Raw genomic sequence first — 16,471 nt, 5'->3', positions numbered from 1 at the left:
TCTGTCTGCAAGTCATTTAGCCATTGAAATGGAGAAATCTGAGTCCCAGAGAATAACCCTTGGGAAGGACGGAACAGGGAGGGGGGAAAACTAAAAACCCACCAAAGCAGAAGAAATGAATTGTTTTGCTAATCCAGCTAAATACTTGACACTGAAAAACAAAATTACATGACTCGAACAGATTCAAGGGATTTCAACGCGACCAACAGAAAAGCCAAATGTATCGCTTGTTCTGCACGTGCCAGTGCTCATATCAGTCTAGTAATATAAATCACGTAAATACCTTGCATATTTAGAGTGCTGTAGATTAAAGTACTTTAACAACTTCCCAAGTTTGTGTTTAAACATCTCCTTGGTAGATACAAAATAGCGGTTCTTTCCCATTAGGCTAAAAAGGTGACTTGAAATAGGACTATTGGCAACTTCAGGCAGAAGGAAGAATGAACTGGAATCAACCACAGGTAAGAATTAAGGGCCTATGTTATTTTCTTTGGTAAGAATCACCACCTAAAGCATGAATTCTTTAAAAACAACCCCTCAAAAAGATTAGAAACATGAAGAAAATGATCATTCTCTTTTTTCAAGAGATGTGTGCTTGTGTTTTACTCATCCCATAGAACAACATGCTCAGATTTTAGAGGACTGACAGAGAAACCGACACAATTCCTGGTCCAGAAACACTGTCAATTTTACTCAGGCCTTGCCTGTAAGGAAAGAGGGAGACAAAAATGACCTATGATTTTTATAACCAAATTCAGCAAAAAAGTCCTAAGAAAAGTAATAGACTACTCTTAAGAAAAGAAGAAGAAAAAAAAAAAGAAAAAAAGTGTTCTGAGAGCAAGCAAGCAAGAGAAGGTTTGTGTTTCCTCATCTTCCCCAAATTCAGCCTGGCAAGGAAAAGGAAGTATTATTTGCATGAAGGAAAAAAGCAGAACTACCCAGAGAACTACGATTCCTAGGAACATTTCGATCTCAAAAATTTGACCTATAAAGCAATCCACAAAGAATCTATGAAGAAGGAAAACACTCAAGCATGGACCCTCAATCGAGTAAAACTGTTAAGACTGTTAAACGAATTACACTGTTCTCCCAAATCTCTGACAGGCCTCCAAGCTGGACTAAAAGGAAAATTAAAAAAAAAAAAAGAGAAAGAATTCCAGCAAGTTATGAATATTTAAATTAGAATGCAAGTGATCCAGAAGACAAGGTATTTATTTTATGTCTTAAAAACGTCCAAATGGTAAGTTAATTTGCTGTTTCAGCCTATTTGAGTTTCAAGATAAAGTATTTGTTACAGAAGACATCTTCATTTCTTTATAAATCAGTACATTAAACGCAACTATCTTACAGTGATGTAGTATTATTTGCCCTTCACAGCTGGTGAGAAAGTTCCGTAGGGGTTCTGACACACCTGAGGAATACGGGAACGCTGGGGAAACCACTTACATTCATTTCTGGCGGCAGTGGCCAGCATCCCTTTCTAGGAATCTGAGGTTTACTTCAAGTTTAAGATATAAAAATTCCGGTGATGTTGCCTCAGCTTTATGCCCAGGATTAGAAAATGAAAGATAGCGGATACTGGATGGAAGTAGATTAAAAGACTTTTGCCAAATGCAAATCTTTCTGTAGCCGCAAGCATGACATTAACCTAAAGGCCAGACTGCTGGAGTAGTGCAAAGCAGCTGTTTTTCTGCAGGTTTTTCTTTTTTAATTTAATAATAAAGCTGCAGCCATGCAATTTAAGCTAAACACAGATGACACACCCACATAACTCAACCCTCAAACCAGAAAGATAGGAAAACATATATAGGCCAAGTAAGTTATTTGGGCTGTAGGAGAAAAGATGTATGGCGCACAAAATGTTTCACAATATACGTTTTTCTCTCATAGAAAATTTGACTTTACTTATCTGCACCGAAGTAGCATGATGCGAGATATAATTAGGATACAGTTACAACTCCACCTCACCTTTGATGCCTCTAATTCTTTTATTTTTTCTTCAGCTCCTGTCAATTTCTCCTTCAGCGCTGCGATCTCCTTCTCCATAGGCATCACAACCGAACGCAGCTTCTCGGCATCTTCCTGGGCCTGCAGATAACGCAATAAATTATGAATAACACATTGTCATAGTTTTCACCACAACAGTTCCCATTATCAGAGACATTTGGAGAAAATCTCTATGCCAACAAGAATAGCTGACTAAACTTCCACTTTCAATACTCGTCTTATTGCTATTTATTTAGTCCAGCAGTCATCTCTATGACAACAGGCCAATATTATTCCATTCACAGAAGGCAGTTAAATTTTAAATCCATGTGTGGATTAGGCCACGAATATATGCTTTTAAAGAGAATCTTAGTAAATCTGTCGCTCTTGATACTTGGGAGAAAAATTACAGATCAGGCATTTCAAAATACATACACTTTTCTGTTATTAAAGGCCTATCTGTCCTGCAAACTTGCTGCCACATGGCACACATGAAAAAAGAAGAGTGTAACACAAGAAGTGCCTGGTGAATTATTGACCATTCATTTGCTTACTCATGAAGTTAAAAGAAAAAGGATCTGCAAAGCAACGCATAGCATAGCTTTGTTCTGTTTTGGAAGACCATTTTTCAACTTTAAATTACTACTAATGTAGCAGGTTTTGGTGTTACTGTACTAGATGTTTCAAAACTATATACAGGCAATTTATCAAAAACCCTGCAATTTTTTCAAAAAATAGTTCTGAAGAGATCAAAGCAGGCCAACAGAATAAGACTGATATGGGGCGTGAGGGGTGCAGACAAAGCCAGGTAAAAATAGTGAGAATTAAAATGAGAAATAGCGTTCAGTGTTCAAATTCTGAATTGCACATGTCAAGGGGTGGCCCTGACATCCCCATTTCTTAAACACTCTGGCTTTCCTACACGGATGCACTGAAAATTTCCCAAGGCAAAGTAACAGCCTCCCATGACAGCTCCCTCAACAGCGAGCAGAACACGCCAACATTCACCGCAGAAAAATTCTTCAAGCCACGAAGAATTTAAGCAACCTAATTTGGGTTGGGTTTATGTGTGAAGGCTCAGAAAGCTCAGTTGTTCTCTGTCTTCTCCTGGAGGAAGTCAGCAGGAAGGGAAAGCAGAGGACTGTGTCCCAAAGCTGACACTTTTCCCAACCCGATCAGCAAAGACGGTCGCTAAAAGATAACATTCATGTCTTGTTTTAAATCTAGACTAGACGGCAGGTCTTAGAGGGTACTCATTTGACTTTCAGTTTCTGGTGAGCTTATTGACAACTGTGTTCTGAGCTAGGCTTTCGGGATGAAAAATAGACAATATTTTAACCATTGAAGTTCTCTAAACTTAAAATTAATAGACAAAATAATATTGCAATACCTGTCAATTATCCAAAAGCTGCCAGGCCCTAAAAAGCTTTAAGGAAAACTCTACAGACAAAACCAATTTCTTCATGTTTCATTCCCTTCTGCTACATTCTGTCACTGCTAGTTTGTGTCTCCAAAGAGTACAAATAAAATTCGTGAGGAAAGCGAGGGCCATCACATGAGGCAGTGAATTCAACACCAGGGACATGTGACGGTGTCACACATACGCACAGATCCCCGCACTTGCAGCCAGCAACTCATCAGTCACATTTTTCAAACAGATGGGAGCAGGAGTTCAACTTCAAAGACAGCTTTATTTTCATTTATTGTATCAGTTCTATTCGTTTAATGCTACCTATAGTCGGCTCATATGGACTAAAAACAGGCCAATGTTTTTAGGACTGTTGAATAAGCTTTCTCCTAATTATTCATGATAACTGCAGGAACATTTCACCGCCAGCCTGATTTCACATGGTTCAACACTGAATATAGAGCAACAAACGCATCCGTGCTGGAGCCAGTCAGTTCAGAGAAACAGCCAGAAAGTTCCCCGAAAGCAAAACCCACCCTGTTTAACAGCAGCTAACTGGGAAGACAAAACTGTATCAAATTCCACATGACCGAAAAATTACCCTGTTTTTTACTGCTTGGTAAACAGAGATGAAGTTTGGCACTGTGGTTGCAACATATTGCAAGTGTTTCATTAAAAAAAAAAAGCGGGGGGATGGGGAAGGATGCATTTTAAAGGTCAGTGTGATACTGAGCTAACACCCAGAACAGCCTGTATCTGTTGAAGATACAGGTCTTCTTTTGAAGGTAAAGAAGACTGAGACTCCCAAACTGAGGTTAAAGTTCCCACTCAAACTTCTAATAAAATGAGAATATCTGTGCTGTTGAAAATTTCTACATGAAGATATTCCCTGCCCGAGCAAAGCCTGCTCTCCCAACACAGCCCCCGAAGAACACGCTGGAGGGATCTGCAGACCATGGCGTGAACATGACCCAAGAGAGAACATGCTGAAAAATGAATCCGAGTCAACACACAAAACACTGCATTGCTGGCCCGACAGCCAGCTACAGCAATCCGGAACATCCTTTACTGTTACTCCAACCAACACTTTTCAGAAGAACAAAATCCCGGCTGGAGAAATCTCAGGCACACACCGTACATGAATTTGTTCCTTAAAAACCAAGACAAGCGGAAAACACACAGACACAATTTGAGAATCTCTCTTGAAAGCAGGAGTAAACCACATTCATCTAAATCTATTCCACTGTTCTTTATCATTACCAACGAAAGCAGCTCACTTCTTTATCAGATTTTATGGCCAAGTCTGTCACAGAAATCAGATTACCCTCCCCTTCCAATTTCCCCTCTTCATGTCCTTTCTTGTCGTCTCTCTATGCAAAATACCTGTTCTGCAGACTTCTGCTACTCCGAGTTTGACACAACCGTGCCAGGAAGAGTCTTTATATTCATCGCAGCTCCAGCAGAAAACCAGATCATTTCTTGAATGGAAAATGAGGTCTGAATAAAAAGGACTAACCAAGTTTTGCCATTCTGCAAGACTCATCCCCACCAAGTCATTGCCTGCAGGGAGCCCAGTCATTACTGAGCAGAGAACCTGCATGGAACCACGGTCTGCCACGGCGAGACTGCTTTTAGCATCTGTGATAACAAAAAACCCCAAACCTATCTAGTATTACGAAGCACAGGAAGATGGGAGAGATTTTTATAAATCACCAATATGTCTTCTGAAAGATGAATGACTACGCAAGCACCGCTTATCGTCAGAACAAGGTATTTGCCTTTTGTGAGCCAAGAAGAATTTACAGAATACACACAAAGTTTTCAGCACAGATTTCTTAGAAATCATCACTTTATGATAAAAGTCATAGAACACAGAAGTTTTCTACAGAGATTAAGTAATTTGCAGCTGGAAACAGATTTACACAGAAAAGCAAACCCGCTGCTTCCAGACAAATGCGAGTGTTCCACCAGACATGCTCTTCCTGACAAGAGGATGCCCAAGAATGCCAAGCGCCAGGTTTGCAGGCTAGACTTGGATGCTGCCAGCAAAATATCACAATCTAGTAAATACAGTTCAAAACAGTACGCTTATGAAGACATTACCTAGCGGCTCTAAGAGTTCCCAAACCTGGATAAATAACACGCATACATACCAAAACTGTATGCTCAACCAAAGCAGGGAACTTTAAATTCGAAGAGATTATTTACAGAATTTGGAGCAACATTTGTTATCTACCCTTCGTCTCTTTCAGAGGAAAAAGTATGCAGACAACAAGCATAATCATTAGCAATTACGTGGACACAGTATTAAATGTCACGGATTGTTGTTGTTGTTTAAAATGGATTTTATAGCTAAATTGAACACAACTGAACTGAGATACCCAGCCAAGAAGGTCAGTGTCCTGGACAAACATACGGCTTGGGATCTTGTCTCTGCTCTCTCCATTCTTCTTGCCTCGCCTCCCATTAAGAATGCTAGACAATGGCATGGTTTTCTGCTAGTTTTAAGAAATGTGGTATGTGCTGGTACAGCACCTACTCACGGCCCAGAAAGCACAGAGAGCAAAGTACTTTCGTTTTTTATTTTTTCTAACTCCTTTGAGATTTTTGGAGATTCCTTAGAACATCTTGAAGATGAAGATATTTTTTAAAAACTCTTTCCAAATTTATGCTTAAAAATAAAATAAATCCCTCGTTATAATGGAGCATATACAGATAGAGGATGAATACAACATTGTCGGCTGGAAATACCATTTTGCATAAGGAGTTGATCACAAGTCTTCAAAGAGCACATCCCAAGTGACCAAGAAAATTCCTCCTTTCGTACTGACTGCTGATGTATGAATATTCATTATTTTATAGCCAAACACAGCTTTTTGTGGGCTTGGGATTTGCTTGTTGGGTTCTAGGTGAAATGCATGTCCTTTTTCTAATTTTGATCTAATTCTTAGTCTCCTTGAGGAAAAACCTCACAGGTTTAATGACAAAGATTAAAAAGCCCATGCAAAGCAGTTTAAACAATTATTTCGAGCCGCACCCTGAAGCCCAGATTTAGCCCTCCCCCTCGTATTACATAAAGTACATCTTCCTCTGCTTTACAGGACTATAAAGCTTTCCGAGCTCCTATTAATCACAGATTAATAAATTGATCACCTTTTCCTTTAAGTATTACAAGAGATATTGTTTTCCTTTTTTAAAGGAGTATAGTTAATTGTTATTTATCTGCTATACCAAACTTAAATGCTAACTGGCACATATTAAAACCGTTAAGTGTAGATGAGCTGAGCTGTCATCTGACACTTGCAACTACAAGTGTTAGACAATCAGTACATTCAGCTTAAAAAAAAAAAAAGTAGTCCTGAGATTTTAGTTATTGAAAAGACTGTCTCAGTCAAGAGCCTTTTACACTGAGAACTCTGCATCTTCTGGGTTGTTTCTTTCAGACTCATCACACCGACCCCATTCTGAACCTTCCTTCTAGCTTTAAGCACAGTCTTTTTCCTCTAAACAGGGCTAAAACCCTCTCTTAATAAACAGCTGATGTCTTAAAAATTCCAGTGGCAGTAATTCTGTAGTGAGAACATTGGCAAATAGGCTTTATTCTGACTTCCACCTTTATAAATCAGGCCTATACGAGGAGCAGTCTCACTAAATACCAAACAACAATTATGCAATTACAACTAGCAATATTCAAGAATCTCTTTAAAAGTCTCAAAACTGCATTTTGCAACACTAATACTGATTGCTTGTTACAACATAGTAAAAATGGGTAAAATAGTTATAATGTGGAATGTCTGTGACATTCAATACTGTGGTTCTTCTTCCGACAGCAAGCAGAAACAAGGCATTTCAGTGATGTGGCAGATTATGTTAGTCTACTCCTTTATTGAATACAGGATCATTTGTTACATTAAAATAGCCTTAGAATATCTTGAAGACTACTGTAAGCCTGCTGGGAAGACAAACTCACTTAAATGCAAGTTTTTATAATATGATAAACAAAGATTCCAAAACATTGATCTATTATGACAGGTTCAATTTCCTTCCTGCCTGCAAGAGAAATACACCGAATCTTCAAACTCAACAACAACCATCATCAAAACTCAACACAAGGCATGTCAATCTACTTCTATCAACTCCAAGTCACAGATCTTTGAACAACAACAAAAAAGTCTTTCCAAACTCCACAGCAACTATCTTTCATCATCTAAAGCCTGTTGTTTTACAACAGCAAGGTTCTGTATTTCCTAGGAAGCCAGTAGTACTGTGGTGCACAAACACGGCTTAATAAGATGAAAGACTTTTTAGATATAGTGCCCATTAAAAACCTCAAAAGCAGTGTATAAGATTTGAGAAAAGGAACAGAGGGGCAGAAGGAAATTTTATAAATCTGCTGTCAATCCAGAAAAATCTAGAGGGGTCTTTACTTGAGTTAATATGACACGAGACATTGCAAGGCCTCCTGCTTGTACCAGGTGAAGGCCAAACTTTACCATCCTCTCAGGTGCTATCATCTTACTGAATCCACATAATCAGATACAACACCTTTATGGATGCAAATGGCAGATTAGGTCCTGATGACTTCCATGAACAAAGAGCTGAAAGTTGTCAGAACAAGGTTATGTGCATTTCTGAGGAATTATAGCAGGGCGTAGAAATGAACTCATGCAGAACACAAGCATATCTTGAAACAGAAATTGAAAAGCTAGATTTCAACGTACCTTTTTCATTTCGTTTTCTAGGTTTTCTTCCTCTTGACCTTCAGACAGTCGCCGTCTCAACTCTGCTATTTCCCGTTCCACATTTTCTCGATATTGATTCCATTGAGCTCGCTCTTGCTCTAACCTGTGATGATACTGGAGCTCATAGTCACGAACAGTCTCTATAAAACAGTATTTTCAAAACTTATTTTCAACGTAAGTTAAAAAGCAGAGCTTTAGGAACTCCATCTCCAACCAGTCAATCATTTATCATAATTGATCAAAACTAGGACAACAACTCCCTTCCCCTCTCTTCCCTTTGAGCCTTGCCCCAAAACCCAACTATACAAGCAAAAGATTCAAACAAACTGCATCTCAATTTGTACCACCACCACTAGAAAACAAAAAACCAAGCCTCTAAAACTGTGTAACTCCTAATTTCAAAACAGCGTACGTGTCTAACATCCTATTTAGCAGCACATTCTGTACCTCCAAGCACATCATCCAAACAAACTACCAAAACCCTACTTATTTACTTCCACAGGCAAAGGCACTAAAACTTCTCACACAGCTGTCATTTCCCTGATATTAATATTACCCCTTCCGGTAAGGGGCTGTCTCTGTCTACATACGTACAGCATCTGGCACAACTGAGCCTTGATCTAGGTTCACCTATCTGTGTAGATCATAAATAAACAGAAATTTGTGTACTTAATATACATGAAGATTTGTGTTCTCTGGGGGAAAAGCACAGTCAGGTGATGGAAAAACTGCCTACAGGCTGCAGGATCAGGATATTGTGATCCTGCTTGTGAACCTTTAAGAAAGCAGTCAGTTACGGCAACAGTCTGTCCCCAGTTTAGATCCTGCATTTTGTTCCTTGCCCATGGTTTGTCTCAGAAACACCAACAGCTGTGCAACGTGCAAACGTAACAAAGAACAGGTCAGAACTATCAAGAAAAAACAATGACCTATGACTGATAGAGAGCAGCATGTTCAGTCACCGGCCTGGGGAAAAGTCCGTGTGATAGTACTGGAGGGACACTTAACTGTCTGACAGCAGAACTATGTTCACACAGAAGGAGAAGAGAGAGTCATGCTGTCAGCCTAAAGCTGTTTTCTGACTTGTCAAATTACATACATTATACTTATCTTCGTGGAAGCATGAAGTATCACACTCATAGTCCCTCAAAAATGCTTTGCATATACGTGGGAGTTCCTGCTGCCATGATTGCTTCCAAATTCTATCCTCAATGTTAACAGAAAAGAACCACCAAGTTCCCTTTCACACACTTAGGAACTACGCTTCAGCCGTCGCTTCTGTAGCCCAGTTTTGCCAAGCCATGAAAAGCAGCTATCCATGTTCCGTGCAAGAGCAGGCACAAATCACTAGACACATACTAAAGGGGTGTCTGATCTTAGCGGCAGCAGCTTGCCTGGTTGTTACCTTTCATAATAGCTTGTAGTGAAGCTACTTCTTCTTGCCACTGTCTTTTCACCTCATCGATAGCTTCCTGCTTTGTGTTCTCAGATACTGTAGCTATAGCTTTGATGTTCTCCATTTCAGCATGAGCTTCCATCAGCTGGGTCCGCAATTGTCCCAGATCATCTTGGGCTGCTTGCAGCACTGCATTTTGTCTTTTCAGGTCCTCTGAAAGGAAGTATTATTGACACTTCGCTTGATTAATCAATTCAATCCGAAACGTATCCCATAGTTGCTACAGCAAAGAAGAGTGCTCTAACAAGGGGGTGAAGGAAGCACTGATTTTAAGACATCTACCCATAACAACTGAACAAACCGTAGCAGGTGTCTTTAGTCTTTTTTGTCTTCGCTTGCCCTTGCCTTTTATTAAAAAAGTACCATCTCATGGACGCAGCCACAAAACAGACACTATAGATATAACCTATGAATCAATATGCCTGATGAAAGTGAACTGTGCTTTTAATTAGTTCATTATTATTTAACTCATTCTGGTAATGAATTTGGAAAATATAAGAACAATGGACAGGAAGACAGGTCTTCCCCCATTTTTGGCACCAACTTGGTCCTGAACTTGGATAGAACACTTCATATTTCTTGAACAGAAACACTCTGTGACTACTATCTGGAGCCCACATAAGAAAACTACGCAGCCTAATTTGTTCTTTACCATGGCTTTGTTAAAACTAAGCTTCTATATAAAAAAAAAAAAAAAAAAAAAGAAAAAAAAGGGGTACGTTCAAAGGAATGTCTACTACTTCTCTAATTGTTGCAACTATAAACAGTAATTAAACTAATTTCACATTACGCTCATGAGTTTTCAGTTAATCTGAAGGAAAGAACTCTGGAAGATATGTATTATACAATTAATTCCAAAAGCACTAACACAGAATATATAGTTTTATGCCCACACGGTCTATTTCAACGGCAATCACTTTTACCAGAAACATCTGGCCAGTGTACAACAAACAGCAAGCTATCACCATTTACTTCCCTCGGTACCAAAACGCTGGTGCCCAACACCTCAGCCCTTGACAGAGAATATGAAACCCGGGGCTAACCGGGTACTCAGGAGGGCATTAATCCTTGTGTAGAAAAAGATCCTGTAGCATTTACATTACTTAGTTCTCAAATGACAGCATCAACGATGGGCTGCCACAGTCCCAGTGTACATTTAGGAAAGGGTCTTGGAGAAAAGGGAGGGGGAAAAAAAGGGTTTTTTGGGGAAAAAAAAAAAAAGGTAATTGCTTATATATTCTCCTCTGGTATCCTTCCACTTCAGTACATGTAAAAGTTGGATTATTTTTTTTCCCCCCACTCGTCACAATTTATTTTTATTTTCTATTTTTTGGCTGTTCTGTTCTAAAAAGGAGAGGAGAATTATTGCTGATCTCATCAGCAGTGTCTTGTATCTTAAATTTCCTTTCATCCAGCTGCTAGAAACACAAAGAAATAGGCCTTCTGTATGATCTGATCTTCGTTACGCCTGTTATATTTCTGCTCTCATAAGCTTATACAACCAGCTGCAGTCTTAATGCATTATTTTTTGGCTTTGCTTTCATATGTTAAGGACAGGAAAATCATCAGGATTAGAAATAAATCAATTTGGCGCTCAGAACAGCAGCTATCTCTGCTCTCTAACTCTTCATCAGACATTTGAGCTCACATGGTTCAAATTTTCCTGTAAAGACTGTTATTGAAATAGATGCCCTTGGCTGGTACTAAAACTTTTATAATGTTTGTCTGCTTATATTCTACCTCAGATGGAAATTTAAGACAAATTAATACTACATGAAAAAAGCTAGCCACAAAGTACAAACAGCACACCACCCAGACTATGTCCCTCCACTTACCAGCCCAGCTGCTGTTCTGAGAGAACAAGCACACCAGGACTTCAGAAAGTTAGTATTAAACTCAGTGGTGGTGCTTCTGAGTGTACATCAAGTTGCTCTGCTGACTGCTATCGTGCGGGCAAATTTTTAAATCTAATTCTAAAAATTCATTCTAGGAAGCTAAATAGCCACCTACTGAATTCTACTCTCTGCTTGTCTCTTATGTTCTTATTACATTTCGTTAAAAGACTACAGTCACTTTTCCATTTTTGGCAAATCAGAGAGAACAACAATGCCTTACCCACCAACCATGCTGGGTATGCAGTCGACTATCCCAGCAGAAAACCCCCTTAAATCCTAATTATCCCTAACTGGAAAAACAAAACAAAAAAAAAAACAAAAAACAAAAAGGCAAGCACATGGTGTGCATGGGTAAATGGGGGGTAGTAGTCAGCATTACAAAGGTTATTCTTCATAAAGGCATTATTTGAAGATGAAGTTTAATAACTTCAGAATAATTCACAGAATTGAGAACTTACCTTCCTTAGCCAAGTATAACTCCTTAAATTTTGCTCTCTTTTGATTAAATTCTTGCTCAAGTTGCTGCTTTGTGCGCAGAAATTCTGCATTGACCTTTTCCAATTCTGCTACCCGTTGTAGAAGAGCAACTGAAAATAAAACAGAAAATAAGGTACATCACTAACAGGTAAGGCAACCCCTTCTGCAAGTTTTGAGTCTTGCAGCTTATTCTTTTTAAAATATCTTTACTCATTAGGTGAGTTGTTGCCCCATGATACCTCAAAACAACTAGTCAGAATCCTTCAGGCAACAAAAAAAAAAAAAAAAAAAAATATAAATCTTCTCAGACTGTAGCACCAAATTGTAATCAGACATGTTCACAGCACTAGAGGTGCATGTCACACGGAATTCTGCAGAAAACAATCAATTTCCCAAAGAAAACCACAATTTTCTATACACAATGAGGGAAGAAATGGAAAAAAAAAAACCAGCGCCAGAATTATTTCTATTGGTGCTTCTTTCCAAAACACTGGGACTTTAGTCCCGGGGCGCAGGAACAGCGCGTGAAGGCCGAGCAACAAAGCACCAAGTTCTCAAAGGCTGAGGTAAAGAAAAGAACACGACAGCTGCTCAGCTAACAACTATGGAAGAACAAAGCACAGAAAAACCCCCAAGCTAAAAATTAAGTGCCATTATCTTTCCTGTCTTCGGTTCTGCACGTTCGCCAAAAGAAAGTGAACCAGACTGCAGTCAGAGAAGTTTGCCCGAAGATGACCACAATCGATGGAGGAATAATTGATCTTAAGATCAAACTCTCATCATTTCCAGCAGGTAAAAATCCTCAAGGGCGCATATACATCATACTCTTTTCCAGTATTTACCACATTAGCAGTTGATCTGGTGGTACAACAAAAAAGGGAACAGGAGGAAGTCCACAAAGTACCTAAAGATTATTACAATGCTGTTATTATTGAAAAATACATACAATACCATTGTATGATGCTATAAAGATCTCACACAACCACCCACCCTGTAATACTGATCTTCATGGGCAATATTAACTTCTTTGCACTTCAAGAAGCATAGGTTTAGTTTAGGTGCCAGACAGTTTCATATTGCACACCTCAGACTTCAAATATGAAACAGAAACAAAAGACAGATGAGCTAGAACAAAATCCATCTCCGTGCTGCAGTGCACTGGGCAAATAAATGTTCCTCTACGCAATTCTCTATCTGTTCTGCAAAAGCATTTTATGGACACATTCCAACTCTGAATCACTGATCTTCAGTTATAACCTCTATATAGCACAGACTAGATACATAAAAATATTGATCCATTAGAGGCATTCACGTATCACACCCAACATGCTTCCCACCAAAAGCAAGTAGTGCAAACACAGTACAGAGGCTACGTGACTTCAGCAGCACCAAACATTTAGATTTGCAAAGAGGCGGAATCAATTCTAGAGCTTACAGTGGTAAAACACTGGACAGTCAATGCCATTGACATGGAGCGAGTTAAATTTGTTGTTAGTACCAGATGCCTTGGAGTAAGAGCAGACATGAACAGGTATGTTCTACTGATTGCTGGTTATGAGGGCTTACGACGTTACGAAATACAGCACAGTTCTGTATCAGATAAAAGGTATCCATAAATACAGAAATGAAGAAATTTTAATGTTGTTTTATTGAAATCCTTATTTTGTTTTTTTTTTTTATCATCTTAAATATCAACACATCAGCTTTTCTGGCCAGCAACCCCCACCTGGATTGCACGAAGCCAACTGCACGAGGGTACCCTCCAGAATATGAAAGAAACCTGCAGCAAAGACGACACACTGCGAGCAAACCTTCAAACGAGTTAAGAGAGCGGCTGGATCAAAACCAGGAAAGAAGTAGCACACCGGGAGCCAGGCTCAGGCAGCAAAAACGCTTCCCAAGGCTAAAGAGATGCCTTTGATCTCTTGCTGAAGTCTTCCACAGAGAGAGGGTTTGCCTGCGTTTGCGCTCCCCGCAGCCCCGTGCAACGCCTGCCCCACACCTCTGGGGACAAAAAAGCCCTGCTGGGCTCTGAGGACTTGGGGTTGATCCCACAGTTTCAGCTCTTGAAAGGAAACTACTCGAGGCACTGACTCCTCAGGGAGCCGTACGCTGCGGCGAGGGGCAGGTCGCAAAACCCTGCAAGTGCGGCCATGGGCTCCGTCAGCAGCCGGGAGGCCTGAAGCCACACACACACTCTCAAACCAAACCCACCAGGAATCCGGACATCACTCATCTTGCAAACACTGGTTTGAAGACCATGCAAAAATTGTTTAATTCTACAATTACTAATGCTGAAGGTTAAAAAAAAAAAAAAAAAAAAAAAAAAATCAACTGCAGACATCAGCAAACCTCCCCATCCCCAAAAGAAGACTCAAGAGCCCCGTGTTTACTTGGATCCCTTTCCAGCGTTTTTTTGCAGAGAGACAGCAGCAGCTGTGCTACTGCTCCCATCAGAGAGCTGTTGTGCAAGGCCACCGGGTTGTTTTTCTTCCAAAGGTGAGAATTGCTTCTGCTGAGGATGGAAGGAAGAGAGGACAGCACAAGAGCAGCAACTTCATGTGCTGGGGCAACAATGGACTCATCCTTCTTAAATCCTCCCGCTCAAACGGGAAGAGGGATGGCAGAGTCACCGAGCAGGAAATGCAATTTAAACTTCAAGTATTTACATTTACAGTATTCCCCTTCCCTACAGCCTGGCAGTTACGTCGAAAAAATGAATAAATAATCAACCCCCACCACAAGAGAGCTCTGGCCGCTGTCAGGACCAGCTGTAGGCATTCAAAAACCCAAACAGTTTAAGGTCTCAATTGCACGTAACGCATCACTGCAACTCTGTATTAACATCGGTGTTTTTATTGAGATACTAAGTTTAAAGTGTTTTTACCACCTGTGCTATGTATATGGCTCAGGACAGACCTTGCCGTGCCTCACACAGCAGAGGAGTGTGTCCCCACCACCACCGTCCCCATCGCAGTGGTACAAGGCACGTAAACTCGAGGACATTAAGCTGTGTAATACATCAGCCTCCTGAAAAACATGCGTATAAAAAGTAAAAGCAAAGGAAAGTTTGTTTTCTAAGACGGTATGACAGCTACCTTCTTTCTACTAAGTACGAATGATTAAATTTTCACCAAAATTGCTTCCTTCTCTGGGGGAATGATTTGTACGATGGCCATACAAGACCCTCCACTTTCCAAAACGTGGACCCAGATCCCAATTGCTGGATACAGGGAACTGTGGGCTAAAGTCCGCCTGGAAGGGCATTGAGTCAACGGCGGGATATGAGTCGTTCATAGATTTTCAATTAGGCCTTTGTCATTTATAGCTGACTTCTTGCTCTGAATTTAGGTCCAACTCACCCCTGGTCTGTAACAGAGTTGAAAAAGAAAACTGTATTTACCATCATAGGATATCAACTTAAAACTGACCAAAAAAAATAATCCTCAAACCAAAACATACATTTTGCAATGATGGTATTCATTAACGTGCCAGAGTCCCTGACTCTCTGTTCCCATTTCCATGCACAGGAATGCAGCTATCGATGTTTATCGACACGGATGAAGTGTCAATAGATGGGCAGCTCTGGCAGAGCTACGCCGACTGAAACCAGATCTTGTGTTGCACACACCATCAGAACAGGCACAGGACATGCTGTATGGTGTAAGAGCAGTAGTGTGGAAGATCTAATTCCCTAATTAGGGCCCCAACTCATCAAGAAACAAACCAACCCCCTAAAGACATAATTTCTTAACTCCTGAAATAGCACTGAGAAGAATTTAAATTAAAATTGATATGCCAAACTGAAAAACAAACAAACAAGAAGTCCCTTTGGCCAAGAATTTATTAGCTGTAAATAGCGCTTTTTTTTTCCCCTGAAGCACTGGGGCAAATAGACTACTGATGGCGCAGTCAGACACGCCAATTACATTACTAGCTTTGTTTCTAACGAACAACACGGATTTTGCAGAGACACCTCAGGTCAGACGCAGGGCTCACAATCTCCCTGTTCAGCGCTACCCTTATAGCAAAGTACAGCGTTCGCCCCTCCGTGGCTTAGCCAGCTGGAGGAACTCAAGGGCAGCACAATTCATTTCACTGTGGAGCCATCAATTTACCACAAAACTGTTGGGAGTACAATAGTGAAAAGGACACAGCTTTCTCTTAACCCACTACACAGCAAAATTTCAATTCAAGGAAAACACCGGAATAAACACACATTTCTTACTGGCTAGTTACTTAAATGCTGTTCCCCATATCAGCTCCCGAAAGGATTAAGTTTTATGTATGACAAAGTTTCCAGTTACACAAACATGTAGTGACCATTCCAGAACTAAGACAGACAAAGCTGATTATCAATAAGGCTATTTTTAAGTACTAGGTCTATTTATAAAATTAATGCCACAAAGCTTTCTACTTGATATTTAAAGTGTCAAACATGACATCAAGAGTTCAGCCCTACATAGCTGAAATCTGAAAAACAGATCAGAAAAAAAACCCAAAAACC

General features: G+C 40.0%; 1 protein-coding gene across 3 annotated transcripts in view; it reads right to left on the bottom strand.

The window, feature by feature from the left end:
• The window catches only part of RABEP1 (rabaptin, RAB GTPase binding effector protein 1), a 49,220-nt gene that overhangs the window by 18,018 nt on the left and 14,731 nt on the right, over positions 1–16,471 (bottom strand). For all 3 annotated transcript variants that reach the window (XM_054209258.1, XM_054209259.1, XM_054209260.1), the window contains exons 2-5: positions 11,946–12,074; positions 9,542–9,745; positions 8,116–8,276; positions 1,969–2,088 (exon numbers count right to left, since the gene is read on the bottom strand). In XM_054209258.1, coding sequence (XP_054065233.1) covers positions 1,969–2,088; positions 8,116–8,276; positions 9,542–9,745; positions 11,946–12,074 — 614 coding nt within the window. The remainder of the gene's footprint in view (positions 1–1,968; positions 2,089–8,115; positions 8,277–9,541; positions 9,746–11,945; positions 12,075–16,471) is intronic.

This window comes from Rissa tridactyla, chromosome 7 (assembly GCF_028500815.1).
Source record: "Rissa tridactyla isolate bRisTri1 chromosome 7, bRisTri1.patW.cur.20221130, whole genome shotgun sequence".
Taxonomy (NCBI): Eukaryota; Metazoa; Chordata; class Aves; order Charadriiformes; family Laridae; genus Rissa; species Rissa tridactyla.
Note: the sequence above shows the minus strand (reverse complement) of the source record. Positions and strands in the feature narration are given on the sequence as shown.